Consider the following 27,949-nt stretch of genomic DNA (forward strand, 5'->3'; position numbering starts at 1 on the left):
TTCAGTGATAAGTCTGTATTTCTGGATAATATAAAAGAATAAACTTAAAAAACAAAAACAAAAAATACCCCAAAGGAAATACCAATGCTTCCCCAAGGCATGGTGGCCCACTCTTCCCACCCAGATAAATAAACACTTCTGTCTGTCCACTCACCCCTCCCCCCCCACCCCCATAGGCCCCTCTCTATAGACATACTCTGGGTATATATTACTCTACTCCGCAATAGACATCTCCCAAAAATAGAACTCAATCCTGCCACGGGACTCCCCCCGGCCCCAGACCCTTGTCTCAGACTACACGCCACTGCAGGACACTAGTGTCTTTGCCTCCAGTGGTCAGGGCCATGCTGTCATCCCACAAGAAGGCCACATTTGTGACATGGCTGCTGTGTCCACCGTATTTGTGGCTTAGGGCCTGTGAGAAGGGAAGAAACGAAAGAAAAAGGTCAGATGGAAAATGCCACCTGGAAGGCATGGTTATTTTCTTCTTCATAGATATTACATTTGTGTGTGTGTGTGTGTGTGTGTGTGTGTGTGTGTGTGTGTGCTACAAGTTTTTACTATATAGTTTATGATGTTTGGCCGGGCGTTGGTGGTGCACGCCTTTGATCCCAGCACTTGTGAGGCAGAGGCAGGCGGATCTCTGTGAGTTCGAGGCCAGCCTGGTCTACAAAGGGAGTTCCAGGACAGCCAGAGCTACACAGAGAAACCCTGTCTCAAAAGACCAAATAAATAAGTAAATGAACAAGTGAATAAATAAGCAGAAAGGAAGAAGAAAAGCCTGTAAGGCCACACCCATGTTCTTCAGTGTATCTTTCTTTCTTCTGAGTGTCTCTCTCTTTACCCTCATGCTTAAATTACATTAAAATATCTTCATTAAATTTTAACTCCACTTCATTAAAAAAGTTGGCTCCGGTAAGGAGGAGCCTCTTCCAGTCGCAGGCAAGTGCTCTCACCAGTAATTTGGTTCTGTAGCTGTTGGTCCTTGTTCTAGGCCTGTAGGGGAATCATGGATGCTGGGAACCCAAACCCAAGCACTATATTCTTGCACCCAGCTTGGCCTTGCACTCACAGAGATCAGCCTGCCTCTGCCTCCCGAGTGCTGGGATTAAAGGCGTGCGCCACCAACGCCCAGCTCAAGCCTGAGCTATTTGAGACCCTCTTCCCAAAACAAAATAGACATTCTCACAAAGGAGTGAATACTGCCTCCAATCCCTGAGGCCCCGGAGCACTCACTCTTGGCTGACAGCAGGGATAGCCGAACAGATGCACTTTGCCAAAGTCGTCTGCAGAAGCCAGCAGCTTCCCATCATGAGAGCGGGCCACAGCATTGATGTCTGTGCCGTCTGCCCCCTCGGGCCAGATCCCTGTAGACATGACAAGAGAAGTGATGAAATCTGCCTGACTGCTGGGCACGATGACACAGGCCTGTCAAGCCAGCTATTGGAAACAAAAGGAAAAAGTTCAAGATCTCCCTGGATAACTTATTGAAGCTTGTCTCAAAAAGTTAAAAAAAGAAGAAAGCTGGGGGCATGACTCAGTGGTAGAACACTTGCTTAGAATCCCCCAGTGAGAGGCTGGGGTGTGGCTCAGTGGTAGAGCCCCTGCCTATAGAAACCCCCAGTGAGGGGCTGGGGGCGTGGCTCAGTGGTGGAGCCCCTGCCTAGAATCCCCCAGTGAGGGGTTAGGGGCGTGGCTCAGGGGTAGAACCCCTGCCTAGAACCCCCCAGTGAGGGGCTGGGGGCGTGGCTCAGTGGTGGAGGCCCTGCTTAAAATCCCCCAGTGAGGGACTGGGGGTGTGGCTCAGTGGTAGAGCCCCTGCCTAGAATCCCCCCGTGAGGGGCTGGGGGTGTGGCTCAGTGGTAGAGGCCCTGCCTAGAATCCCCCAGTGAGGGGCTGGGGCGTGACTCAGTGGTAGAGCCCCTGCCTAGAATCCCCCAGTGAGGGGCTGGGGGTGTGGCTCAGTGGTAGAGCCCCTGCCTAGAATCCCCCAGTGAGGGGCTGGGGTGTGCCTTGACCCTCCAGGTCTCAGCTCAAATGGCTCTCCCTCCAGGAGACCCTCCCTACCTTCTTCAAAGACTTGGCCCCAATGCTCCTTTCCCAGTGACACCTAAATGTTCCCGATAGTCCCGGGTCACACCGTCTCAAGTGAGGCTGCCTTGCTCACTGCACTGTGAGCTCCGGAAGAGCAGAGCTGGGAGCACCGCTGTCACTGCTCTATCCCCAGCCCTGCCAGGTCAACGGTGCTCCTGCCACTAGTGATAATGGCTTGGGCACCTGACGGAGCAGGTGGCTGGAGGAGCTTCAGCGTGGAGCCCTGGGAGCCGGTGCCCCTGAGCCTCATTTCATTACAGCTCTGAGGGGCTTTAGTGGTCTTTGCACTCTGCCCTTCCATACAAACAGTGAAGGTTCTGTTCCCCCAGCCTGCAGGCAGCTGTTATAAAGATTGCTTCCCAGGTACTCGGTGGGGCCTTCCCCGTTCCAGAACTTACCGAACACCCCAAACCCCAACACACAAGTAGCGGTAGCCCATTCCACATTCCTCACGGTATCTGCACTGGTAATCTGCTTACAGGTGGCGGCGTCCCCTGAGGTAGACAATCAGAAGGGATGTTTAGGGCCCGAAGAACTATCATTGGCCAATATATTTCCCAGACAATCCAGCACTGAGGTCCAAGACAGAGGGGCCAAAGGTCTCTGCACTTATTTTTGTCTCTCTGGATGGACCAGCTGATGGCCGGAGTTTGGACGCTGACACGCCAAAACCCGAGCTGGGTACTTTTGCATAAAAACCTGGTGTCTATTGTCAAAGCGGAAGGGAAATAGGGCGCACCAGGAAAGAAATCACAAGCTAGAGATTGCTGATTTCCAAATCGGATCAGGTCGGACTAGCTCAGCACAGAGCCAGGAACCCTATGCACACCATTTGCAAATGAGGCAATAGAAGAAAGAAATCTGGCCAGTGTCCTGGCCAGTGTCAGCGGACTCACAGTACAGAATCTCGTAGTCTCCGGAGTTGGTAACAAAGCAGCTGCTGTCCTGGGCCCAATCCAGGTGGGTGATAAAACTGGAATGGCCCTGCGGGGGACGCAAGGGTCACTCAGAGCAGAGGAGAGGCCCCAGCCAGGGAGAGGGTATGGATTAAATAGGATTAGAAGGCAAAATACACAGAGTGAGAACACATTGGGCTACCGGGGAGGATACAAAGGCCTTGTGAGAGCAGGGGCGGGGCCAGACTGCCATGGGCGGGGCCAGACCGTGATGGGTGGGGCTGACAAAAGCGCTCAGCAGACAAGGGCAGTTTCGGACGAGCGGGCAGAGCTCCACACAGGGGTTCGGGGGTTTGAATGGGAGGGGCAGGGCTACACAGAGGTGCTCTTGGGATGGAGGGGTAGGTTTAGGACGCAGGGGCGGGGCTACAAATGAGGGCGGGGCTTGGGAGGAGAGGGTGGGGGCTACACGAAGAAGGGGGGCGGCTTAGAACACAATAAGGGATGAGGATGGGGCGTGGGGGGGGAGCGGGCCAACTGAGGAGCCTCGACATAATCAAGGCGAGAGAGAAAAAAATCAGCCGCGTTCTGAAGCTGTGGCTCCCTTGTGGTAGAAAAATGGTTAATTCTGCACCCCACTGGGCGGGGTGGTGGCGCGGGCTGGGGACCACTTGCCCACTCACCGAGCACTTGCCCAGGCGGCTGACCTTGCGGCCACCCTGGTCCACCGTGTACACGTACACCAAGTTGTCGTGGGAGCCCACAGCCAGGTACGCCCCGTCTGGGGAGGGGAGGGGCTATGAGGAGGCACCCAGACCCCGCCCCCTTCTCTCCCAGACTCTCAGCCCCTCCTCCTCCACAGTCCCAGGCTCCGCCTCCCTCCAAGACGAGCCCCTCAAACCCCACCCCACCCCCAGTCTGTGCTTCTGAACCTTGGTCCCCAAGACCCTGCCTCCCCAGGATCCCAAGCCTACCTGGGGAAAAGCTGACCACGGAAATCTGCTCATTGCCATCTGTGTGGATCGCCACCAGGTCATGGGTGTCTGTATCCAGCAGCAGCCACCTTGAGGGAGAAGGCATGATGGGGGGCCGTGGGGGATGAGGGGTTGCAGACGAGGTAGGGCAGTGTGTAGGGAGGGCCTGAAGGAGAGGTAAGCGACCCCCAAATGCAGGATGGAGGGGACGGGGCCGGGCTACCATGGGTGGTGGAGCCAGACGGTGAGGAGTTGGGGGGGGGCGTCAGGTGGGGATGGGCGGAGATGTACAACACCTCCCTCCACATCTCTCTCCTCCTCAAGTTTAGAAGCCCAGGCCATTTCAAATAGGTGGGCAGAGAGAGCACTGACTTCAAGAAGCAGGCCCTTAGGATTGGGGCAGCGGGTTTAGAAGGTGAGGGGCTCTAACTAAAGGGCTTTGGAGCAATAGGAAAAGGACCTGGTAAGGACTTGGTCTGTTCAGCAGTACCTGCCGGTCACTGTGCCTACTGCCAAGACAGAGCCACTGGGGTGGAAGCCAGCAGAACGGGCAGGGTCCTAGAAAGAGAAAAAAGTCCATCTAGGTACCCCCCAGTCTCAGAACCAGCTCCTAACACAGACTGAGGACTTTCTCCCATGCCTTCCAGAAACCTTCAGGAGCCATTGAGCATGCTAACATAAGAGAAACAATCTCGCCAGGTGTCGGTGGCGCACGCCTTTGATCTCAACACTCGGAAGGCAGAGGCAGTCGGATCTTTGTGAGTTCGAGACCAGCTTGGTCTACAAGAGCCAGTTCCAGGACAGCCTCCAAAGCCACAGAGAAACCCTGTCTCAAAAAACAAAACAAAAAACAAAAAACAAAACAAAAAACAAAAAAAAAAGTCAGAGAGAAACTATCTCCCCTCTACCTATTCTGTTTTTTCTTTTGAGACAGGGACTCACTGTGTAAACCGGGTTGGCCTTGAACTCGAAGAGATCCATTTGTCTTTGCCTCCCAAATACTGCCCAACAAGATGCCCCTTTTTTTGTTTTGTTTATTTCCAGACAGAGTTTCTCTGTGCATCCCTGGCTGTCCTGGAACTCACTTTGTAGACCAGGCTGGCCTCGAACTCAGAGATCCACCTGTCTCTGCCTCCTGAGCGCTGGGATTAAAGGCGTGCACCACCACTGCCCAGCAAGATACCCTTCTTAAAGAGACCACGTGTATCTTCCACCTGACACGCTGAGCCCTGAGATGCGAAAAGCAGCAATTTCTTCAGTCCCCAATGTCTGCATTCCCATCCCATTACCTCGATGGTCCTGCTCCACAGGGGCTGGTGGGTCTCTGAATTCCACAGATGCACCAGTTTATCCTGCCCACAGGTCACAAACTGTGCCCGGCTAGGATGCGTGGCCAGGCCCCACAACTCTTCCACGTGTCCCTGCAGGAGGGAGAGAAAAAGGATGATGGGAAGGAGAAGCGAAGCTGGTGTTTTCCTTACCTGGCCCTGATGCCAGAAAGAAAGTCTAGACCAGTCCCCCATGCCCCGGAAAGCCCCTTCTGCACAGGACGGTTCTCCCAAGATGGGCTAAATCTGGCTACCCTGTCCCTTCCCCCCAAACCTCTGCTGGAAGGAAGGGAAGGGTGGCTCTGAATCTGATCTCAGAGGCCACGCAGGTTCCATCCATCCTGGCTAGACACCTCCCAGACTTCAGCCTTAAGGATCTGGGAAGAGCCTAGTGGGCTTTGTCTTGAGTCACAGAACTGAGACCTCTGAGGTCACATGGAAGCCCCTCAACTCTCTTATTGATGGTGGGAACCAGCCACCTGGTCAGCTAACCTCACTGGAACATCTGTTGTACCAACCAAGCCATCTACCTAGACCTATTTGGTTTTGAAGGGGATTCATTTTTTTTTTCTTTCTTTTTTTTTCTTTTTTTTTTTTTTTTCGAGACAGGGTTTCACTGTGGCTTTGGAGGCTGTCCTGGCACTCACTCTTGTAGACCAGGCTGGTCTCGAACTCACAGAGACCCGCCTGCCTCTGCCTCCTGAGTGCCGGGATCAAAGGCGTGAGCCACCACGGCCCGGCTATGCTCTATTATTTTCGATACAGGGGCTTTCCCTAAACCTAGAACATGCCAACTTGGAGAGACAGGCATGCTAGCAAGCCCCAAGGATCCGTCTGTCTCGGCCTCTTTAGTTCTCGGATTTCAGGCGTGTTCCCATGCCTATCCTTTATATATGGGCTCTGGGGAAGTCAAACTCAGGTCCTCATGTTTATAGAGCAAGAACTTTACCAACCAAGCCATCTATCTAGCCCTATTTGGCTTTGAGGGGATTCATTTTGTTTTTGTTTTTTCCAGACAGGGTTTCTTTGTGTCTCTTTGGAGTCTGTCCTGGAACTAGCTCTTCTAGACCAGGCTGGTCTCAAACTCACAGAGATGCACCTGTCTCTGACTCCCGAGTGCTGGGATTAAAGGCATATGCCACCAACGCCCGGCTCCTTATTTGGTTTTGAGACAGGGCTTCCCCTTCTTGTCAAGGCTAGGCTGGAACTCATAGAAATCCTCCCGCCATAGTCTCCTGACTACTGAAATTACAGATATATGCCACCATGCCCAGCTTGGAGCCTCAGTTTCATACTCTGTAAAATGGGGCCAGTTATCCCATGTCCCTCAAAGCATCGTGTGCTCCCTGAGAACATGAATAGAAAGGACTAAACACAAGCCAGGCATGGTGACACAAACCTGGCACTCAGGATGTGGAGGCAGGGAAGATCAGGACTTCAAAGTTATCTTCAGGTAGATAGCTAGTTCAGGGCCAGCCTGGGCTACACAAGATCTTGTCTCAATAGCCAAATAATAATAATAATAATAATAATAATAATAATAAAACCCAAAAGAACCAAAAAGGGCTGGGAGTGTGGCTCAGTGGAAAAGCACTTGCCTAGCATGTCTGAGGCCCTGGGTTCTATTCCCAGCACTACAAGAAACAAATGAAAGTGGAAAGCTCAGGCTAGCTTAAAGAAGTTCCTCAGAAAATAAAAGCCACTAGTAATAATTAACCCTGAAAATGGCAGGATGTTGTTAATCACATAACTATAGCTATAGACAATAATTGATACTGTGATTGATATCCATAGTATATTTATGTGACATTAACACATATTACTCATATAATAAATGACACCTGTACACCTGAGCAACTAGGAGGCTTGAGGTAGGATTGTGAGTTTGAAGTCAGCCTGGGCTATATAGAAAGATCCTGTCTAAAGCCAGGTAGTGTTGGCAGCACGTGCCTTTAATCCCAGCACTCGGGTATCAGAGGCAGGAGGATCTCTGTGATTTCAAGGCCAGCCTGGTCTACAGAGCGAGTGCCAGGACAGTCAGAGCCACATAGTGAAACCCTGTTTTGAACTCCCCCACCCCCCAAAAAAGAAAGGAATATCCTGTTTCAGAAACAACAAACATATATAAATAAATATTCATAGAGGTTATTAAGGGCCCTTTCTTGCCTCAGGCAAAGTCCTGCTATTCAAGCCAGATGTGGTGGCACACATCTGTAAGTCCAGCAGGAAGAATGTCATATGTTCAAAGCTACGCTTTCTATAAAGCAAGTACAGGGCTAGCCACAGATACATGTGAGACCCTGTCTCAAAGAAACAAAACCCACAAATCAATGACCGAAAAATCCTGGGGCTGGAGGGAGGGCTCAGTGGTTAAGAATGGTGGCGCACGCCTTTAATCCCAGCACTCGGGAGGCAGAGGCAGGAGGATCTCTGTGAGTTTGAGGCCAGCCTGGTCTCCAGAGTGAGTGCCAGGATAGGCTCCAAAACTACACAGAGAAACCCTGTCTCAAAAAACAAAAAAACAAAAAACAAAAACAAAAAAACGCTGGCTGCTCTTTCAGAGGACCCTGGTTTAATTCCCACATGGTGGCTCAAAACCATATAATATATATATATATATATATATATATATATATATATATATATAATCTATCTATCTATCTATCTATCTATCTCCAGCTCCAAGGGATCTGATGCCCTCTTCTGGCTGATGAAGGCACTGCACATACGTGGTGCACAAACACACATGCAGGCAAATACCCACACACATTCATAATAACAAGAATGATAAAAAGCAATCCTGCTGGCCTTGCTTTCCAGCTATCTTTTGCAGGGTGTAGTAATCCTTGGGAATTTGTCCACTCCTCCATGCTGGGATTACGATTGTGCATCACCACATCTACCTATCAGTATGGATTCTACGGATGAAGGTCAGGTCTTCACGCTCGCCATGCAAGTGCCTTACAGGCTGAGCCACCTCCCGAGACTAACCAAGTGTCTAAACGCAGCCCCACAGATTTTAGCTAAGCTTGCAGAGTGAAAAGGCAAGGTTTGGGTAAGGGAAGGGGACCACTGAGCAAGAAGCCATTAGGACCAAGATACTGTGTGCAACTCCTCTGCCTCAGACACCAGCCTCAGTAGTGTGCAATGACGGTGACTAAGGAACCTGGCGAAACCTCACCAGGTCACTCTCCCTGTTTCAGAGACACAAGCTGACTCACTTGCCACTATCACACAGCTGACGAGCGAGCGAGCGACAGGGTTGTGATTTCCATACAGGTAGCCAAGTAAGTCCCGGACTCCAAGTTCCAAACTGCTATGCTACACTGCCTCCTACTAGGTGGATTTTGAACTGAGTGAGCATGGCTCACTGGTGAGGGAGGAGTTACAAGAAGAAATCAGAGCCCACTATGGTGGTGTACACCTGTAATCCAAGAGCTCGGGAAGTGGCAGTAGGAAAATGAAGGAGTTCAAGGGCAGCCTTGGCTCTGTTGTGAGTTGGGGGGGGGCATCCTGGGCTACATGAAATCCAAATTTCAAAGATTAAAAATAAAACCAAGCCGGGCGTTGGTGGCTCACGCCTTTAATCCCAGCACTGGGGAGGCAGAGGCAGGCGGATCTCTGTGAGTTCGAGGCCAGCCTGGTTTCCAGAGCGAGTGCCAGGACAGCCTCCAAAGCTACACAGAGAGAAACCCTGTCTCGAATAGCACGATAATATGACGATTTGCAAGGGCAATTACCAACCAAGTGGGGGATGCTATCCCCAATCAGGTCAGCAGGGGTGCTAGGGACCCACTTTAGAAAACACGTAACCTTTTTGGGGGGTTCTGGGTCAGGGCAGCGTTGGGGGTCCCAGCTGGAAGTGAGACAATGGAAGGGGTGTGGAGTTTCCCAGGCCAAGGAGAAAGGGATGGAGCAGGGATATGAAGAGGAAGGAAAAGAAATGGAGACACGGACGGGGCGATGGTGATGACGGGGTGGCGGTGAGGATGAAGGCGGTGCATTTAGGGGTCGGAACAGAACTGGGGAGCTACTCACTCACCTGGACAAGCAGCGAGAAGCCCGTGTGCACCGAGCCGAGCAGGATGGAGTTACGGGTGGTCCCCACGTACAGAGTGTCTCCCCGGCCCTCTGCTACAGTGCGTACAGGGCCAAAGTCCTCGGGGACCTGAGTGGGTAGACGCGCGTGGGACACACGTGAGGTGCGGTGGGGTGGCGTGTGTGGTCAGGGAAAGCTCGCGGCTGGGAAGCCTGGTGGGCTAGGGGCCTTGCCACAGTCCTATGAAGCCATCCCTCAGCCCCCACATGCTCACCTCCACCTCCTGCACTTTGCTGTAGTCCGAACCCCAGAGGACCACCCGACGATCGCGGCCCCCTCCTGACACCAGCGTCCCGTCCCGCAGGGCGCAGAGCCCAAACACGCCGCCGTCGTGGGCCCCCAGTACTTCCTGGGTGATGCGGTTTCCACCTGTGGGGGGATCGGGCGTGGGAGTCGGCGTGGGGAGGCTGTTGCTTTACTGAACACTGTGCATGCCTAAAGCTTTGAGGCCCACATCCACCATCTTCCTTTTGGTCCTTCCACCCACCCATCCCTTGATTTCTCCACTCGCACACCTTCCATGGCTTCCTCCACTCCCCTAGCTGACGGTCCACCCACCCACCCATTCACCACGCGGCAGTTCTCCTGCCAGTTTCATCTGCTCATCTGTCCACACATTCGCCCATCCACCCACCAGTCCATCCTTCTATTCTATCCGCCTCCCACACATTCACCCACATTTATCTATTTAACGGTCCAGTGGCCAATCCTTCCCCCCTCCCCCACCTCCCGTTCATTCATCTGCTCTTCTGTACATCCATCTACTGGCTCATCAGTCCATCTAATCGCTCATCCATCCATCCATCATCCATCCATCCATCATCATCCACCCACCCACCAATACATCCATCTACTGGCTCATCAGTCCATCTAATCGCTCATCCATCCATCCATCATCCATCCATCCATCATCATCCCAACCACCAATACATCCATCATCCACCCATCTATTGGTCCATCTATCCATATAGTCACTCTTCCATCCATCCATCCATCCATCCATCCATCCATCCATCCACATACCCACTGACCCCCCAATCCATCAATCCACCCACCCGCTCATTCACAAGTCTACCCACCTACTTATCCATCCTCTTACCCACTCTTCCATTCACACATACATCAGTCCACCCAGCCTTCTATCCAGTTATTCACACCACACACTGGCTACAGCTGAGCCATCTCACACATGTGTATTTGGGCCTTTGCTGCTAATATGAAACTAGCAGAGGACGACGAGGCTGTGTGAAAACATAGAACTGATAATGACTTTACGGAGTTGGGGACACCTGAGCTGAGCCTCGGCAAAGATTCTGGAACTGGAAAATAAGAATTTACCTTAAGGGCTCAGTAATTAAGAGCATTTGTAGATTTTGCAGAGAACTTGGGTTCTGTTCCTAGCACCAACATGGTGCTCACCAACTACCCATAACTCCAGTTTCAGGGGATCTGATGCCCTCTTCTGGCCTCAGTGAGCATTGCATGCACACACACACACACACACACACACACACACACACACACACAGAGGCACAACACTCATATACATAGAATTAAATATTTTTAGATTTATTTTTATTTTTTTAACTCTGTGTGTGTGTGTGTGTGTGTGTGTGTGTGTGTGTTTAGGTATGTGCACATGAGTGCAGGTGGCTGCAGAAGCCAGAAAACTTGGATGCCCCAGAATAGGAGCCAGTCACTGACATGGTTGCTGGGTAACTTAGGTCCTGTTAAAGAGCAGTATGTGAGCTCTCCCTCTCTCCCGGTTTTCTGAAACAGGGTCTCTCCGTGTAACAGCTCTCGCTGTCCTAGAACTCACTCTGGAGACCAGGCTGGCCTGGGACTCACAGAGATAAACCTGCCTCAGCCTCCTAAGTGCTGGGATGAAAGGCTTGTTCCACCACCTCCCTTCTCCAGTATGTGCTCTAATCACTGAGCCATCTAACCCCCAAATAATTAATTTTAAGAAAGAATAAAGAAAAACAGAATTTACCCTAGATTGGGGCTGGAATAATAGCTCCATGGTTACAGTGCTGGCCAGGCAAGTATTATAGCCAGAGCCCAGATCCCCAGAACCCTCATCTATGTCCAGTCTTGGAGGATCAAGACACAAGATTGTAGGGCAAGCTTCCTAGTGGGACTATTGATGAGCTCTGGGTTTGATTGGGAGACCTGTCTCCATGAATAACGTAGCAAGCGGGGTGACTGAGGGTGACTCTTGACCATCACTTCCAGGCTCCACACACATTTGCACACACACACACACACACACACACACACACACACACACACACACACGTTAAAGGAGGAGAAATTTTCTCCTATAGTGACATTCATCCCACACAAGCGTGGTTAAAGAGAGGGAGACTCAGCCGAGGGTGTTTGAAAAGATGGAGGTCAGAGTCCAAACCAGTGTGCTGACACTGACCTTTGCCCCAGATGTAGATGTTCCCTCCAGAGTCTCCAGTGACCACGTCGCCACCTTCCAAGAAGGTCACACACAGCACATACTTTGGTTTCTCGTGTTTCTGCGATGCAGAAGGAGCGAGGAGAGAAGGCGTCAGAGTGTCACCAAACAAAGCAGGGTGGCCTTGTGCAGGTCACAGGCATCCAGGGCTTTGGTTATCGAGAAACCCCTGCGGTCTGGGGTGGGAGGCCCCATAGAGAATACCTGACTTTCCCCTCTCCTGAAGTGTCACGTGGATGACGCTCGCCCACCCTGGGACAAACCTCTGACAGTCTCTCTGCCCCCCCCCCACCTTCTGGTGCCTGCTCCAGTGTCTCTCCTGCATCTGTCTCTGGGCCTCACGTCCTCCACGCCTCCCTCTGAGCAGAGTGGGGATCCCTCCTCATAGCCCCCAGCGCCTGCCCTCGTGGACCCTTTCTCTCTTGTTCTGATCCTTCGTGTATACATATGTCTGGGTGTGTACACATGTGCCTTCACATGGAGACCAGAGGACAACCACGGTGTCATCCCTCAGAAGCCATCCACCTTGCTTTCAGCTTGTTTCTTTTCTTTTTCTTTTGGTATTTTGAGACAGGGTTTCTCTGTGTGGACCAGGCTGGCCTCGAACTCACAGAGACCCGCCTGCCTCTGCCTCCCGAGTGCTGGGATTAAAGGTGTGCGCCAACATACCCGGCGTGTTGATCTGGTTTTTAAAAACTATTTCGTTACACTTCTTGTTTATTCTGTAAGATTCTGTGGTATATATGTGTGTGTGGGCACGTACGTGTCATGGTGTCCATGTAGAGGTCAGAGGTCAACTGTGGGAGTTAGTTCTCTCCTTTCATTATGTATGTTCCAGGGATTGAACTTGGGTGGTCAGGCTTGGTGGCTAGCACTTTCAAATGTTGAGCCGTTTTGCCCATGTAACTTTGTTTTTTGTTTGTTTGTTTGTTTGTTTGTTTTTAAATCTTAATTATTTAGAAGTTATGTGGGGAGGTGTGCCTGTGAGTACAGGTGCCTGCAGAAGCCAGACAGAAGTGGGTGTTGGATCCCTGGGGGCTGCCTGCCTGATATGGGTGCTGGGAACTTAACTTTTGTCCTCTTCAAGAGCATTTTGCACCCTTAACTACCCAGCGATCATGTCTGGCCCCCCTCACCTTGGTTTTTTGGTTTGTTTGTTTGTTTTTCGAGACAGGGTTTCTCTGTGTGGCTTTGGAGCCTATCCTGGCACTCGCTCTGGAGACCAGGCTGGCCTCGAACTCACAGAGATCTGCCTGCCTCTGCCTCCCGAGTGCTGGGATTAAAGGTGTACACCACTAACTCGGGGTCCCTCACCTTGTTTTTGAGACAAGGTCTCTCACTGGGATCTGGGGTTTGCAAAATAGGTTAGGTTGGCAGACCAATGGGCCAAGGAACTGCCAGTCTCCATCTCCCCAGCGCTGGGATTATAAAAACATGCCACCTTCCCTGGCTTGTAGTGTGTGTGTGTGTGTGTGTGTGTGTGTGTGTGTGTGTGTGTGTCTGTGGTGCTGTGTGAAGTGCTATGTGTGTTAACATGTGTGGGTAGGCGTGCTATTGTGTTCACATGTATGTTGCTGTGTGAGTGCATTATGTGTTCACATGTGTGTGTGTGTGCTATGTATGTTCACATGTGTGGGTAGGTGTGCTATTATTGTGTTCATGTGTGTATATGCGATGGATGTTCATATGTGTGGATGTGTGTGCTATTGCATTCACATGTATGTGGCTGTGCTGTGTGAGTGTGTTCACATGTGTGAGCGTGTGTACACATGTGGAGTTGATGTCTTATGTCTTCCTTGATGGCTCTCTACATATTTGCACCGAGGCAGGAGCTCTCACCGAACCTGCGGTTTATAGATCCAGCTACCCTAGCTGGCGAACTTGCCCTGGGCGCTCTCTCTCTCCCCTCCCCAGGGTTGCAGGTGTGCCACCACCGTGCTCCACTCAGGCTGGGGACTGGAACTCCAGTCCTCATGCACCCTTCATGGAGCTCCTGTGTTCTCTCACCCTCTGGACCCTCACACATCAGACTCCAGCAGGACTTTCCCTCATCATAGGGACGAGGAAACTCAGGCCGGTCAGGCAACAGCTCAGTAGCTCTATCCTGCCACCCCCTGGAGCCCTCCAGACCGTCCACCCCACTGGGTGTCCCTGGCTGGCCCCGGGCCACCCACAGATCCCTGGCGCTCACCTCAAACAGGCCCTGCCGCTTGCTCAGGCTGCCTCCCTCCAGGCTCCAAAAGTAGATGTGGGATTTCCCACAGGTGATCAGCAGGCTGGGATCAGTGGGGTGGAAGGTGGCCACCAGCACGGCCTCGTTGGAGCACTGGGGGGGGGGGGTCAGGACAGATTCTGAATGAGGATCTCAAAGTTGCCAGGACTACCATGCCACACCCACACCGCAGGACTGCACTATACAGCCTGCTTTAGGGAAGAGTGAGTACACTAGCGGGCCCTCTGGGAGCCCCTATTCTGAGTTACACGCTGTAGTGAGCACTTACAAAACACACTTTATCCTCATCGCCCCCTGGGAGATGAGGCCCATTAGTGCTTTCCATCACAGACGAGGGTGGGAGGACATAAACAGTGCCTAAGGCTACACAGATATGTCACAGCCATGTCTAGAGTCCAGTTCGCAAAGTCTATTTCCGGGACGCCGCCTTCTCTCTTTACCCCTCATCCTTCCTAAAGAGGGGCCCCTGATCTAGAATCAGGTTTCCTGCTCTCAGCCCAGGCATGTGATCCTGGGCAAATATCTTATCTCCTGATCACGCCTCCCCACCCCAAACCCTCCCCTGGAGCCAGAGTCTCACCACGCAGCCCTGGGCGACCCAGAGCTCACCAGCCTGAGTGCTGGGGTTAGAGGTGTGCGCCACTATGCCTGGCTATTTCTCTTTTTCTTGGAACAGGGTCTTGTTAAGCAGCCCAGACCAGATTCAAACTCAAGATCTCTCGGCTCAGCTTCCTCCTATATTCTGGGATTCAAGGTGTGCCACACCACACCTAACTTTGTGCTGAGCCCGGTCCATGGACCTGATACCCAGTCTTTCCACCTCCTGTTGACCTGATTTTTCACAGGAGGCCACTGGCACTCACAGAGGAGAAGCCCTGTGCACAGTCTCCCAAAAGACGATGCCAAGGGCCCTGTTTAAAATGAGTGTGGCTACAGACTCCTGACCGCATGGCCCAGCACGTCGTGAGAGGACACCCACAGGGAAGGGCAATGAGCAGCAAGGCCACTCACCTTGCTATCCACCACCTTGGTCTCCTTGGCCCAGTCCCACACGGAGAGGACATGATCGTTGGATTCATCCACTGCACACAGCAGGTTGCCCCCGTTCTGTGGAAGACAGAGAGGTGGGTGCGGATATGTTTTCCCACAGCCCACTCCGGTCGGCTCGCTACGGCTGCCTGTTCAAAGACCTTCACAAGCATGGCACACGGGGCATCGGTCAGGGTTGATTGACAACTTGACACAAGCTAGAGTCACCTGGGAAGGCCGTCTCAGTGAGGGGCCGTCTGGATCAGGATGGCCTCCAGGCATATTTGTGGGGGATTACTTGGATTATCCGGAGATGGGGAGAACCGCCCACTGTGGGCAGTGGCATTCCCTAGGCAGGGGAATCTGAACTGTGGAAAAGTAGAAGTAAGCTGAGTGACGTTTCAGCTCATGGCTTTGAGTTCCTAGTGCCTTGATTACCCTTTGTTTTTTTAAGTTGCATTTCCCAGGTTTTTTTTTTTTTTTTAATCACAGAATCCAGAAATAAAAAGGAAGCCAACAGTGGTTAAAAAAAAAGTTTTATCCTACCTAAAAAATCATTTTTTAGCTGGGCACTCAAGGAAGCAGAGGCAGATGGATCTCTGTGAGTTCAAGGCCAGCCTGGTCTACAGAGCAAGTTCCAGGACAGCCAGGTCTGTTTCACAGATAAACCATGTCTCGAAAAAACAAAACAAAAATTAAATCTTTTGTGTGTGTGTGTCTGTGTGTGATAATGGGGATAGAACCTGTCATATACTAGGCAAGGACACTACCCCTGAGCCACACCCCCAGCCCCTCACTGGGGGATTCTAGGCAGGGGCTCTACCCCACTAAGTCATGCTCCCAGTCCCATCCTTGTCTTTGCTTGAGAAAGGACCTCACTTGATTGACCACCATATGAGCCAGCCAGATGGCTCAGTAAGTAAGGGTGTTTGCTACCAAACCCAATGATCTGAGTTCAATCCCCAGGACACATATGGTGGAAGGAGAGAATTGACTTCCTTGAGTTGTTTTCTGACTTTTACACACGTTTTTCACATGCTTGCACACCAAACACAAAATGAGTAAATAAATTAATTTTTTTTAAAATTAGTTAAACTGCCCAGGCTGGCCTTGAACTTATCTTGGCTTTAGCGTCCTTAGTATCCAGGAAATGTGGTGTATACTACCATTATACCCCTTAAAGGGTTTTACAATGACTCGTCCCTAAGAAACTTTGTAGCCTGTACAGTTGGGGAATTCTTTTATTTCCCCTAATTTTATTTTATTTTATTACTTCAGTTAAGAGCACATGTGCGGGCATTTTGCCTGCATGAATGTCGGTACACTCCATGTGTGTAGCGCCCATAGAAGCTAGAAGAGAGCATCGGATTCCCTGGAACTGGAGTTATAGACCTTTGTGAACCACCATGTGGGTGCTGGGAATTGAACTCAGGACCTCTGGAAGAGCAGCCAGTGCTCTTAACCTCTGAGCCATCTCTCCAGCTGCCACACGTGGCGGCTCTTGCTGACATCATCTACTCTGTACTATCATATGGAGTGAGGGATGCTGAAACGGGGTCCTTTCTCCAACTTGCTATGTAGCCCAGCCAGCGCCTCTGCCTCCTTAGTGATCATTTGTTTCTTTTTCGTTGTTGGTTTTTTTTTTTTTTTTCTTCCCCATTTGGTGCTGGGGATGGAATTCCGGGCAGTGTGCAGGCTTGGCAAGTGCCCTGCCACGGAACCACACCCCCATCTCTGGAATGGCTTTTTATGTACATGAAATCCAGTCATTATCAAAGTTGGCCGTCGGACTTGGGGGGGCGGGGCTGGCGAGATGGCTCAGTGGGTAAGGGTGCTCGACGCCAAGCCTGACCAGAGTCCCACCCCTGGGCTGACCCACTAGGCAGGAAGAAAGCAGTAACTCTCAGCAGTTTTCCTTGACCTCCACGGGAATGCTGGGGTACTTGTGTGCATGTACACTCACAATAAATAAGTAAATGCTTAAAGAAAGATAAAGTTAACTGGGGGACAGGGGGAGGACGGGGCAAGAACCGATCAGAGCTAAGTGCAGTGACATTCATAATGACAATACAAAACCAGGCTCATTATTTTATATGCTAACTTTAAAATTTAATAAAAAAAAAAATAGGGGCTGGAGAGATGCCTCAGAGGTTAAGAGCACTGACTGCTCTTCCAGAGGTCCCGGGTTCAGTCCCCAGTACCCATGTTAGGTGGCTCACAGCTGCCTGAAACTCCTGCTCCAGGGCATCTAGTGCTGTTTCCTAGGTATGGATGCAGGTACATTAGTGATAGCACCTAAAAATAAATCCTTTAAAAAATAATGCCGGGCGTTGATGGTGCACGCCTTTAATCCCAGCACTCGGGAGGCAGAGGCAGGTGGATCTCTATGAGTTCGAGGCCAGCCTGGTCTCCAGAGAGAGTGCCAGGATAGGCTCCAAAGCAATACAGAGAAACCCTGTCTCAAAAAACCAAAAATAAATAAATAAATAAATATAAAAAAATAAAATAAAAAGAGCCAGGCATTGGTGGTGCACTCCTTTTAATCCCAGCACTCAGAAAGCAAAGGCAGGTGGGTCTCTGTGAGTTAGTGGCAGAGGCAGGGAGATCTCTGTGACTTTGAGGCCAGCCTGGTCTACATAATGAGTTTTAGGACACCTGGGACTATAATAGTAAGACGTTGTCTCAAAATAATAATAATAATTATAAATTATTATTATTATTATTATTATTATTATTATTATTATGAGGGCTAGGTGGTGCATGCCTTTAATCTCAGTACTCAGGAGGCAGAGACAGGTAAGTTCCAGGACAGAAAGGGGTGTTACACAGAGAAATCTTGTCTTGAAAAAAATTCAAAAAAATAGTAATAACAAGGATGATAATAATAATACAAAGAAATAAAGTTGGCCTGATGTTTTTTGTTGTGTTTTGAGACAGGCTTTCACGTGTAGCCTGGCTAGCCTGAACTGGATACATAGATCAAGGTTGGCCCTGAACTCACAGCGATCCTTCTGCCTCTGCCTCCTACGAATGCCAATATTTAAAGGCATGCGCCACTCCACCCAATTGAGTTATGAAATAAAATCTCATATAGCCCCGGCTTCTCCTGCGTTGGCTTCTATGCTGTGGGGATCACAGGCCTGTGCCCTCACACAAGCCAGTGTTTCTTGAACTATTTTTGAGGAGTAGAACTTTTTTTTTTTTCTCAATCCACTGCAGACCAACACTTTCAAACAAAATTATCATTAAAAGAACTATCCATCAAGGGGGTGGGGAGGACAATTCTATGAACACCAAGTTGCTCCACAAATTCCAGTAAGATTATTTTAACTTCTGTTTTGACGGGGGATTGGATGGCACAAGGCCCTCAGTGCTGGGGTTGAAACGCCTTGAGAGATAAGGAACCTTCTAGACTGCTCAGGCAAAAATAACCCAATGGGAGTCAAGCGATGGAGAAGGAAGGGTATGGCGGTCCCGTGTGTTGCAATTTCAGATGTACTGAGCCATGTGCTGGGCTCTGGGTCACAGCCTGTGAGACCTTAGGGCCTAGGATTTGGAAGGGTTCATGGCTTCCTCAGGACGCCATAACGAGGCACAGCCTTTTCACCCATAGGAAGGAGCTTTTGAAAGGGATTGGACCAAAGACTTACGGATTTGGAGAAGGCCACGCAGCACACAGCTCTGTCAAACACCCCCAGCCCCAGGACATGTAAGGTAGACAGGGAAACTGAGTCCCAGACACGGACATGGGGTGGCAGAGGCTGTGGAAAAGAGAAAAGCAGTTACTTTGGGGGGGAGGGGAGTCCCAGTTTCCAGTCCCAGTCCTCTGTGTAGTGCCCACTCCCCACGGATACCTTGCCTTCCTTTGTGGTGCCTGCCACCTGTCCCGTGGCGATGGTGACCATATCCGGGTGGACAGCCAGACTGCGGGTCAAGGAACAGAGGAAGAGAATTCAGCTTGGGGAGGGACGGTGACCCTTCGTCAGAAGGTTAGTGAGCACAGCTGCTCACTCAATAAACATGAATTGTAAAATATCCATGACACCAGGCATGGTGGCAGAGGTCTTTGATCCCAGCACTAGGGAGGCAAAAAGCAGGTGGATCTCTGTGAGTTCAAGGACAGCCAGGGTTACACAGAGAAACCCTGTCTGAAAAACAAAACAAAACAAAAAGCCAGGTGGTGGTGGCACACACCTTTAATCCCAGCACCCAGAAAGCAAAGGCAGGTGGATCTCTGTGAGTTTGAAGCCAGCCTGGTCTACAGAGTGAGTTCCAGGACAGCTAGGGCTGTTACATGAAGAAACTCTGTCTCGAAAAACATAAAAACAAAAAAGGAAAAAGGGAAAAAATTTCTTTCTTTCATTTGTTTATTGAAACAATGTCTGATGAAGCCCAGGCTTTCATAGGCTGCCTGGCTGAGAATTATGTTGAACTTCTGACTTTCCTGACCCCACCTCCCGACTCCACCCGGCTCAGGCATGCCCTAAAAACAGTGGCTGTGGAAACTTTAAATCCCAACATGGAAATACCCGGAAATGCCAGGTCACTTTCTTGAAAAGAAGCAAAAACTAGGGACACTGGGTGAGGGCATCACCATAGTGATACTGATGATTGTCAGATGCAGTGGTATAAATCTATAATCCCAGGACTCAGTAGGCTGAGGCAGGAGAGTCATGAGTTCAAGGCCAGTCTGGGCTACACATGAAGTTCCAGGCCAGCCTGGGCTACGTAGAGACCCTGCCACAATAGGAAAATAATAAAAGCTAGGGTGCTGGAGAGACGGCTCAGTGGAAGAGCACTTGCTGCTTTTCCAGAGCACCTAGATTTGGTTCCCAGCACCCTACTGGGTGGCTCATAACCTGCTGTAACTACAGATAAATCTGGAGACATTGCACACAGGTGGTGCACATGCACACATATTTAAGAAACAAAAAACGATAAGCTGGGCGTTGGTGGCACATGCCTTTAATCCCAGCAATAGAGAGGCAGAGGCAGGCGGATCTCTGTGAGTTCAAGACCAGCCTGGTCTACAAGAGCTAGTTCCAGGACAGCCTCCAAAGCCACAGAGAAACTCTGTCTTGAAAAAAAGAAACCAAAAAACGATAAACACTATAGGGGCTGGAGAGAAGGCTCAGTGGCTAAGAGCACTGGTTACTCTTCCTGAGGATGAAGGTTCAATTCCTTCATGGAGCACCCACATGGCAGCTCACGACTGTCTGGAACTCCAGTTCCAGAGGATCTGACACCCTCACACAGACATGCATGCAGGCAAAACACCAATGCACGTTATGTACATTTTAAAAGTAGATAAACACTATACATGCTTATTTTCTCACAGCTTCCACCTGGGGTAGCCAGCACTCTCATTGTACAGAGGTTTGGCACTGGTCCACACTCCATCTCGGCAGTCATGTGGAAAGAGGCCCAGAAGGTACCCATTGGATCAGTGCCCAAGCCTGGGTTCTCTCGTCCCCAAAACTGCTCTGACTCACCATTTGATGTCATCGTTGTGCCCCAGGTAATGCCGTTGTCTCTGCTCTTCCACACTGTACAGTACGGCCACGGAGGCCACAAAGTACACCACCTCCCCGGTGGGTAGGAGGTAAAGGTTGGCTCGGCAGTCCCTGCCTCGATAGCCATAGCTGGAGACGCCCAGGGGTGGGTTAAGGAGCCTGTTCAGTACCTCTCGACTGAAAGGGAGTCAGTCACTGGAATGTTTCCTGTCTCCACCCTGCCTCTGCAGGAGGTTTGAACCATGTTGCCACCAAAACATAGGTTCAGGTTTGTGTGTATGAGCATTGTGCATGCACTCACATATGTACAAAACTGTAGCAGCCAGAGGTAAACATGGGGTGTGTTCCCCAGTTTCTCCCACCTTGTTTTTTTTTTTTTTTTTTTCCCACCTTCGTTTTGACACAAGTGTCTCTTATTGGACCTGGAACTCACAGATTCAGCTAGACTGGCTGGTCAGCAAGCCCCAGGGAATCTTCCTGTCTCTACCCCACCCAGTGCTGGGCCTGTAGCCACAAGCTTGGCTCATTTTCCTGTGGGTACCGAGGATGGAGCTCGGGTCTTTGTTGCTTGCACACCAACCACTTTGCTAACTGAGCTATTGCCGCAGCCCTGTTTGTTTGTAAACATTATACTACAACGCAGCCCAGGTTGACCTTCATCTGGTAGCAATCCTCACTGCTGCAATGTCAGCCCAAAGTCACCAGTGAGCTTGGATGGAATATGGATTTTTACAGTGTAATTAGGATCTCAGGATGAAAGTCAGCCTACACGATATGCATAGACCCTAAACCTAATGCCAAGTGTCTTATAGACAAGAGAGTGTGGTTGTAAGGTGCACACCTGTAATTCTAAAGCATTTGGAAGGCTGAGGCAACTTACCTAGAGATAGACTACTTTATCTAGACTCCATAATGGAGAGACTAGGAGGTGTGGCTCAGGGGTAGAGCCCCTGCCTAGAATCCCCCAGTGAGGGGCTGGGGATGTGGCTCAGTGGTAGAGCCCCTGCCTAGAATCCCCCAGTGAGGGGCTGGGGGCGTGGCTCAGTGGTAGAGCCCCTGCCTAGAATCCCCCAGTGAGGGGCTGGGGGCGTGGCTCAGTGGCTTGTATAGCACTTACCTAGCACAATGTCCTGTGTTCTATCCATCTCTATGCCTGGGACTTGAACTATAGAGCCAGTGTTTTTAAAATAATGTTCTTGCCTGTATGTATGTGTTGTACTTGGATGAGTGTGTGCAGGTGTGCATGAATGTGTGTGTGTGTGACCATGTGTGACTACTTGACTTGACTTCGTGTACTGCATGTCCCTGTCGCTCTCGGCTTCATTCCGGCAGGGTTTCTCACTGAACCGGGAGTCAATTCCAAGTAGTCTAGCTAGTAAGCATGCCCCTGGAATACTGTCTCTGCCTCCTGGTCACGTGGTGGGCTACCACCACGCCCACCCAACATTTACGTGCGTGCTGAGGATCGAAATTCCAGTCTCCATGCTTGCACACAGGGCAAGCACCTTATCCAAGAAGCCATCTAAAATGCAGTCCCAAGCCCTACACCTTTACCCCTTTACCCATCATTCCACAGTCCTGGGAGCCTACAGTCAGGAAATACATTTTTCAGAGGAAAAACCAACTGAGGCACAGGGAGGAAGGTGACCTCTCCACGGTCACAGTCACAGAAGCAGGATTTAAAACTCGTGCCTCCAATTCACCCTCTACGACTGTTTTCGGTTTCCCAAGTAGTTCAAACCCACTGGGGCCACAGAGTCATCACACCCACTCTCCGTTGGAGGAACTGTGGCTCCCCGATGTGATACCCCCACCACACACACACACACACCACTGAAAATATTTCTAATAGAAATATTTTTTGTAACTGGTTGGTGGTGGCGCACACCTTTCATCCCAGCACTGGAGAGGCAGAGGCAGGGGGCAGAGTCTTTGCTTATTTGCTGTGAGTTTGAAGCCAGCCTGGTCTCTAAAGAGCAAGTTCCAGGACAGCCAGGGCCTCACCCCCCAACTCTCCACTCTTAAGCTGAGCTCCGTGAAGACCACCCACAGGTAAACAAGACCTCGGCGGCTTACATCTATCTGATTGATATTCACGAAAGCCAGGCATGGCGATGCACTTTTACCCTGCAATCCCAGTCCTTGGAATGTGAAGGCAGGGAAAACCCGGCGCTCAAGATCACCCTTGACTGACTAATAGGAAGTTCAACAATCTGCCTCAAAATCTCCAGCCAAATACTCCCTGAATGAGTAACTCACAGGTCATTCCGGCTACTCTGCGTCCCTCTGGACTCGCTGCGCCGACCCCCACTTGCGCGGACCACCACCGCTTCCTCAACAGTGGCCTGAGATATCCCAGCTGTAGCCTCCCCCCAGGGCCCTGCCTCCAGAAAGTCCCTCACGGGGACTTCTCTTCCAAGAGGGCAGAGAGGGAGCGTAATCAAAGGATACACCCAGTCTAGCCTTAGCCGGCTGGAGGGCAGCTCAGAGCGGGTGTCCAGGCTATAGGTGGGTGCCAGCTCGTCCGGGATCAGCATGGGCACAGGGCGTCCTCTCAGAAACATCTTCACAGACCCCTCCTCTGCGGAGACACCCTCAGAGGTCAGGTTCCATATCAGCCCCTAGGTCCGTTCCCATTCCTCTGACTAGTAAGTGCTGTTACTAAGATCATTAGTATTTGAGACAGCGTCTCTGCAGCTCAGGCTGGCCTGGAATTCTCTGTGTAGCCCAGGCTGGCCTGGAACTCAAGGTGATCCTTCTGCTTCTGACTCCCAAGTGCTGGGATGACAAGTGTGAGCCGCCACAGCCAGCTCATTATATACAGACAGGATCTCTTTAGGTAGCCCAGGCTAGCCTTCCTCCAACTTCCAAGAAGCCTTCAGTCTCCCAAATGCTGGGTTACTGGCTTAGACAACACCTCCCTCTCTCCCTCTGACCCATCTTCCAACCTCTCTCTCTCTCTCTCTCTCTCTCTCTCTCTCTCTCTCTCTCTCTCTCTCTCTCTCTCTCCTTAAGTGGTAGATAAAAATGAAGCCAGATAGGCCAAGGCCCAGTAGCTTGAACCCCAGGTCTTCTGCAGGCTACATTCAGTGAAATCGCGCCCACCCTCCACACTCACCCATGCTGAAGATAACTTCTTTGGTTTTCCTGTCAGGAAAAGATGCAAGGGAAGAAAAAAAGGGGGGAGGAGGATGAGTGTTTTAGCAGGCAGATAAGATAGGAGAGGAAGTCCACCCCACCCACCCACCCCCGGCTCTGCGGGTCTTCAACGAATAAGTCAGGCGAGTCAGGAGCGGAGCGCTACCTCTCTGCAGGCCCTGTGCTTTGCTCGTTAGAGCCTGAAGAGCCTAAGACACAGGCCCAGAGAGGCAGAGATCGCCAAAGGGTCACACAGCACGGAGTGGCAGGCACGCGATCCTGGAAAACGGGAGTCACTAGGGACCGACCCTCCCTCCTCGGCAGCAAAATCCTCCCCAGCACCCCAAAGTTCAAGCAGTCGGGAAGGCAAGGAGGAAGGGGCGTGTCTCCACCTTCTCCTCTGCCAGAGGACAGAGGGGACAAGAGGAAGGGGGGGCTGCCAGAGGGGCTCACCCAGCTCCAAAACTACTCATGGCGGCGGCCGGCCGAGCTTCGGGTCGGGGGTGGAGCCGAGACCGGCCCCGCCGCTTCCGGCCCTGGGAGGCGCTGGCGCCACCGCCCCTGCCACGCCCCTGCCACGCCCCCCGCAGCGGACCCCTGCAGGCGCCAGGTGCCACCGGGTCCCGTAGCCCGGCCGGTCCTCGGGTTCCAGACACCGGGCTCTCGGGATACACGGTGTGGGGTGGGTGGAGGTGGACGACACAGACTCGGAGGGAGGCGAGCGTGCTTGCCTGAGCTCAGACCTCCCCCGCTCTGCACCCCTTTCTAGAGGTGTGAGCAAGCTGCCCAGCTAATGCTTTTGTCACTGCACCCCGTTCTAGAGGTGTGAGCAAGCTGCCCAGCTAGTGCTTTTGTCACTAGTTTCAAAAACGGCAATGGAATGGCCACTCTTCCCGGGGTGCCTGCCAGGTTGATAGCGGCTAACGCAGGCAAGTTCTGACCCAGATCGCGTTTGTTATCATCTCAGGAGACTTGAAACCTGCTGGGGTTTGACCTCTGACTTGCCACACTGCCTGCTCAAGTCCTGGCCTCTGCTGCTTGAAGCACCCTCAACACCTTGACTCCTCCCCCAGCCTGACCTGACCAAGCCCACCGCTGTTCACACCCACCCCCTCTTTCTTTCTTTCTTTCTTTCTTTCTTTCTTTCTTTCTTTCTTTCTTTCTTTTCGGTTTTTCGAGACAGGGTTTCTCTGTGTAGCTTTGGAGCCTATCCTAGCACTCGCTCTGGAGACCAGGCTGGCCTCAAACTCACAGACATCCTCCTGCCTCTGCCTCCCGAGTGCTGGGATTAAAGGTGTGCAATGCCACCAACGCCCGGCGCCCCACCCCCTCTTTCTAACTTTAGCCCCGGATTGGCTCTATCTCCTTGTCCGTGTCTGTGTCGTCTCTGTCTCTTAAGACAGGGTCTCAAGTAGCCCAGGCTGGCCTTAAATTTGGAAAGTAGCCGAGAATGAACTCTGAACCCCAACCCTCCCGTCTCCACTTGCCAAGTCCTGGGATCTGAGTCATGCAGTTTGCTTATTTATTTACTTATTTGTTTGTTTATAAATTCGAGACAGGGTCTCACTGGAAACCCAGGCTGGACTGGAACGCTCGGGCAATCCCCTTGCCTCAGCTTCTGCTGTAATTTACAGGCTTAGGCCGAGGCCGGTCCAGGCTTCCCTCTCCATTAAATAACCCACGGCTGTCCCGCCCCCTTTCTTGGGTCCCATCAGACACTCTGACTCTATCCAGTTTCACAGGACCCGCTCCCAACATTCTCCAAGTGATCGCTGTAAGGTTGGACCACGCCCACGTACAGCCCCGCCTAACCTTAAGCCACTCCCACCCACGCCAAGGGTCTTGTACCCGAGTGGGGTTCCTGAAATGACAGGCCCCCACTCTTCTGTCCCCAACTCTAGGTTCCGACCCTCCCTGCTAACTGCACTGACGCACGCCTCCATCTCTGATTTTCTATACTCCCTACAGAAGCTCTGACTCCACCCTGAGAATCAAGGGGAACTTTCTTTTATCTTAGCAGCCACACCCAAGAGCCTGGCTCCTCCCTCGCTTCCTCCGCGGAACCATGGTAGACCATCCAGGGCTTCTTAAGTTCTAGTTCCGTTTCCCAATTCTGGTCGGGCTCCCAGGACTGGCGCCACCCCTCCAGGCCTTCCTGTTTGACCAGGCTACCCCAGAAGTGGGCAACAGGCTCGCCCCACTCTAGCTTATAGCATCGTGGCCAGGGTTCAATTCCCCCCAGGCACGCACTCACTCTCTTGCCTCCCTGGAGTTGGGGGGGGCCCCCACCTCTCCACTCACCCTTCTTTCTTGGCGCTGCAATTGCTGCTGGAAGACGTGGTGCGACTACGGGGATCCTCGCGACGCACGGAGGCCAGGCGCTCGGGTGACAAGTAGCGGCGACCGCTGCGAGAAAGACCGGGAGTGATGCGGGCAGAGCCCGCGAGGATGACGGCCAGGGAGGAGGCCAGAGCGCCCTGCTTTTCCTGCCTTACCTGCGTCCAGAGTTTGCCTCCTTCTTGGGGGATGATGGGGAGGTGGCATAGCCGCCCGTGCGTCGCGGGGGTCCGGAGCCATTGAGGGGCGCCCTGGTGGGAAGGCCCTTCAGGAGCTGACACACTGCAGGGAGGGAGGGAGGGATGGATGGATGGGTGGGGTTAGAGCACGGAAGATGATGGGCGCATTGAGGTCCTGCCTCCATCACACCCTCCACCCCTGGCCAAGATACCCGAGGCGGTGGTGCCCAGACGCGGGGGTGCCCGGCCCTTCGGGGTACCCCTGGCGCGCAGCGCCGCGCCTTGTTCTTCGCACGCCCGCAGGCGACGCAGCGCGTCCGCCAGCGCCGCCTTCAGGACCGCCAGCTCGTCTTCCTGCAGCTGCAGCCGCTGCTCCAGCGCCGACACGCGGTCGTCCACCTCCATGCCGCTGGTGCCGGACAGATTGTCATCTAGAAACCCGAGGAGACGCACACGGGATGCAGGGAACCGCCGGGGACCACCGGGGGGGGGGGAGCTGGGAGGATGGATGGATGGGGCGGGGCGCTCCCAGGACCAGGAGCGTCCGTCCCGTTTCTACCGGGTCTGTCGGAACCAGCCAAGCTGCCTGACTTTTCCTGCAACCTGGGTTCGATGGGGATGCTTGGAAATGCGCCCAAGAAGAGAAGAGGGGTTCCGGAAAGGAGGAAGGAAACCCCCACCTCCTCTCCCGGCCACAGTGCCCTCCCTGGCCATGCGACCTTGGGGGAAGTCCCTTTTTTTTTTTTCTCATGCAGATTCCACCAATCCCAGGTCCTCACTTGGCTTTTGAGATTCTGTGACTAAGATGTTCAATATCTTTAAGTCACATCAGCACTTTAAAGATGACATCAACCCCACTCCCGGTGACAACGTCCCAGCAGGCGCCGCCCCCCGACGTTCTCTGACGAATGCCAATATTCTGTCACCTGTACCGACATTCTCTCGCTGTATCCTAGACTTTTCCAGCCAAAAGGTCCTGCCCTGTAAACCTCTTCCCCTCTTCCCCCGTCTCCAAGGAGTTCGGGCCTCCAAGAAGCCTTAAGGACAGAGCTTCTACGACCCCTGGCGGTCGACATGGGGATTGCAGGGCAGAGATGACTCGGTCTCTTTCCCCAGCCCGGAGTTTCTGTCCTCTGCGGCCCCCCCCACCCCCCACTCCATGTTATCTCTGTATCCCTACCCCGGATTTAGCTCTCCCCCAAATCTTTAACCCACCGATGCAGTTTAAATGACTCCCTCATCATTTCCCCCTCCTCCCTCCCACGAGGGAGGGGGATTCTAGGTGGCCTTCCTTCCTCCCTCCCGGACCACTCCTACCCAGACTCATTGCTGAGGCAATCTAGGAGACCCTGGCTTCCAGCCCGTTTCAAGTGAAGGTGGTAGCAGGAACAGCAGCCGGGCTCGGAGGTCGCACTTGCCATCCCGAGTCCTGTGTCCCTTAGGCCAGCCCTGCCTGCCTGCTCCCTCCTTGCTCGCGTTGGACTGCGCACTGCAGCCTCCTGTCCCTCCCCTCCCTCTCCCTCCGTGGTCCAATCGCTTGCACTGCCCTAACAGTCTGTCCCCTGCCCCCACCCACCCAGGTCCGACGTCTGGACCTGCAGAGGGAAAATGGGAGGGTAACTCTCCAGGTGGGAGCGAGAGGCCTGCAGAGACTTGAGACCC

At 52.2% G+C, this 27,949-nt stretch overlaps 1 protein-coding gene across 3 annotated transcripts; it reads right to left on the bottom strand.

The window, feature by feature from the left end:
- On the bottom strand, nt 1-27,629 carry Eml2 (EMAP like 2). Of its 3 annotated transcripts, XM_035449376.1 has the most exons (22): nt 27,605-27,629; nt 26,500-26,718; nt 26,267-26,390; nt 26,073-26,177; nt 23,752-23,780; nt 23,085-23,214; nt 20,613-20,762; nt 18,975-19,044; nt 18,771-18,881; nt 15,103-15,198; nt 14,050-14,184; nt 11,820-11,919; nt 9,606-9,760; nt 9,335-9,460; nt 5,254-5,385; nt 4,455-4,522; nt 3,965-4,053; nt 3,674-3,771; nt 2,991-3,078; nt 2,493-2,588; nt 1,237-1,367; nt 1-415 (listed from the first exon to the last, which is right to left on the bottom strand). In XM_035449376.1, exons 1-22 carry the CDS (start codon nt 27,612-27,614, stop codon nt 290-292), a joined length of 2,388 nt encoding a protein of 795 aa, XP_035305267.1. In that variant the 5' UTR covers nt 27,615-27,629; the 3' UTR covers nt 1-289. The 3 variants fall into 3 exon arrangements, with proteins under 3 accessions (XP_035305267.1, XP_035305268.1, XP_035305269.1); XM_035449377.1 differs by lacking the exons at nt 26,073-26,177; nt 26,267-26,390; nt 26,500-26,718; nt 27,605-27,629 and adding an exon at nt 24,225-24,330; XM_035449378.1 differs by lacking the exons at nt 26,073-26,177; nt 26,267-26,390; nt 26,500-26,718; nt 27,605-27,629 and adding an exon at nt 24,164-24,206.
- Nucleotides 27,630-27,949: the final 320 nt, after the last annotated feature.

The sequence above is a fragment of the Cricetulus griseus genome, chromosome 9 (assembly GCF_003668045.3).
Source record: "Cricetulus griseus strain 17A/GY chromosome 9, alternate assembly CriGri-PICRH-1.0, whole genome shotgun sequence".
Taxonomy (NCBI): Eukaryota; Metazoa; Chordata; class Mammalia; order Rodentia; family Cricetidae; genus Cricetulus; species Cricetulus griseus.

Coding starts and splice junctions, on each gene's coding strand:
- Eml2 (XM_035449376.1), bottom strand. Junction 26,178..26,266: donor GAGGCAAACTCTGGACGCAG/GTAAGGCAGGAA, acceptor TCTTTCTCGCAG/CGGTCGCCGCTACTTGTCAC. Junction 3,772..3,964: donor CGTGGTCAGCTTTTCCCCAG/GTAGGCTTGGGA, acceptor TCCCCTCCCCAG/ACGGGGCGTACCTGGCTGTG.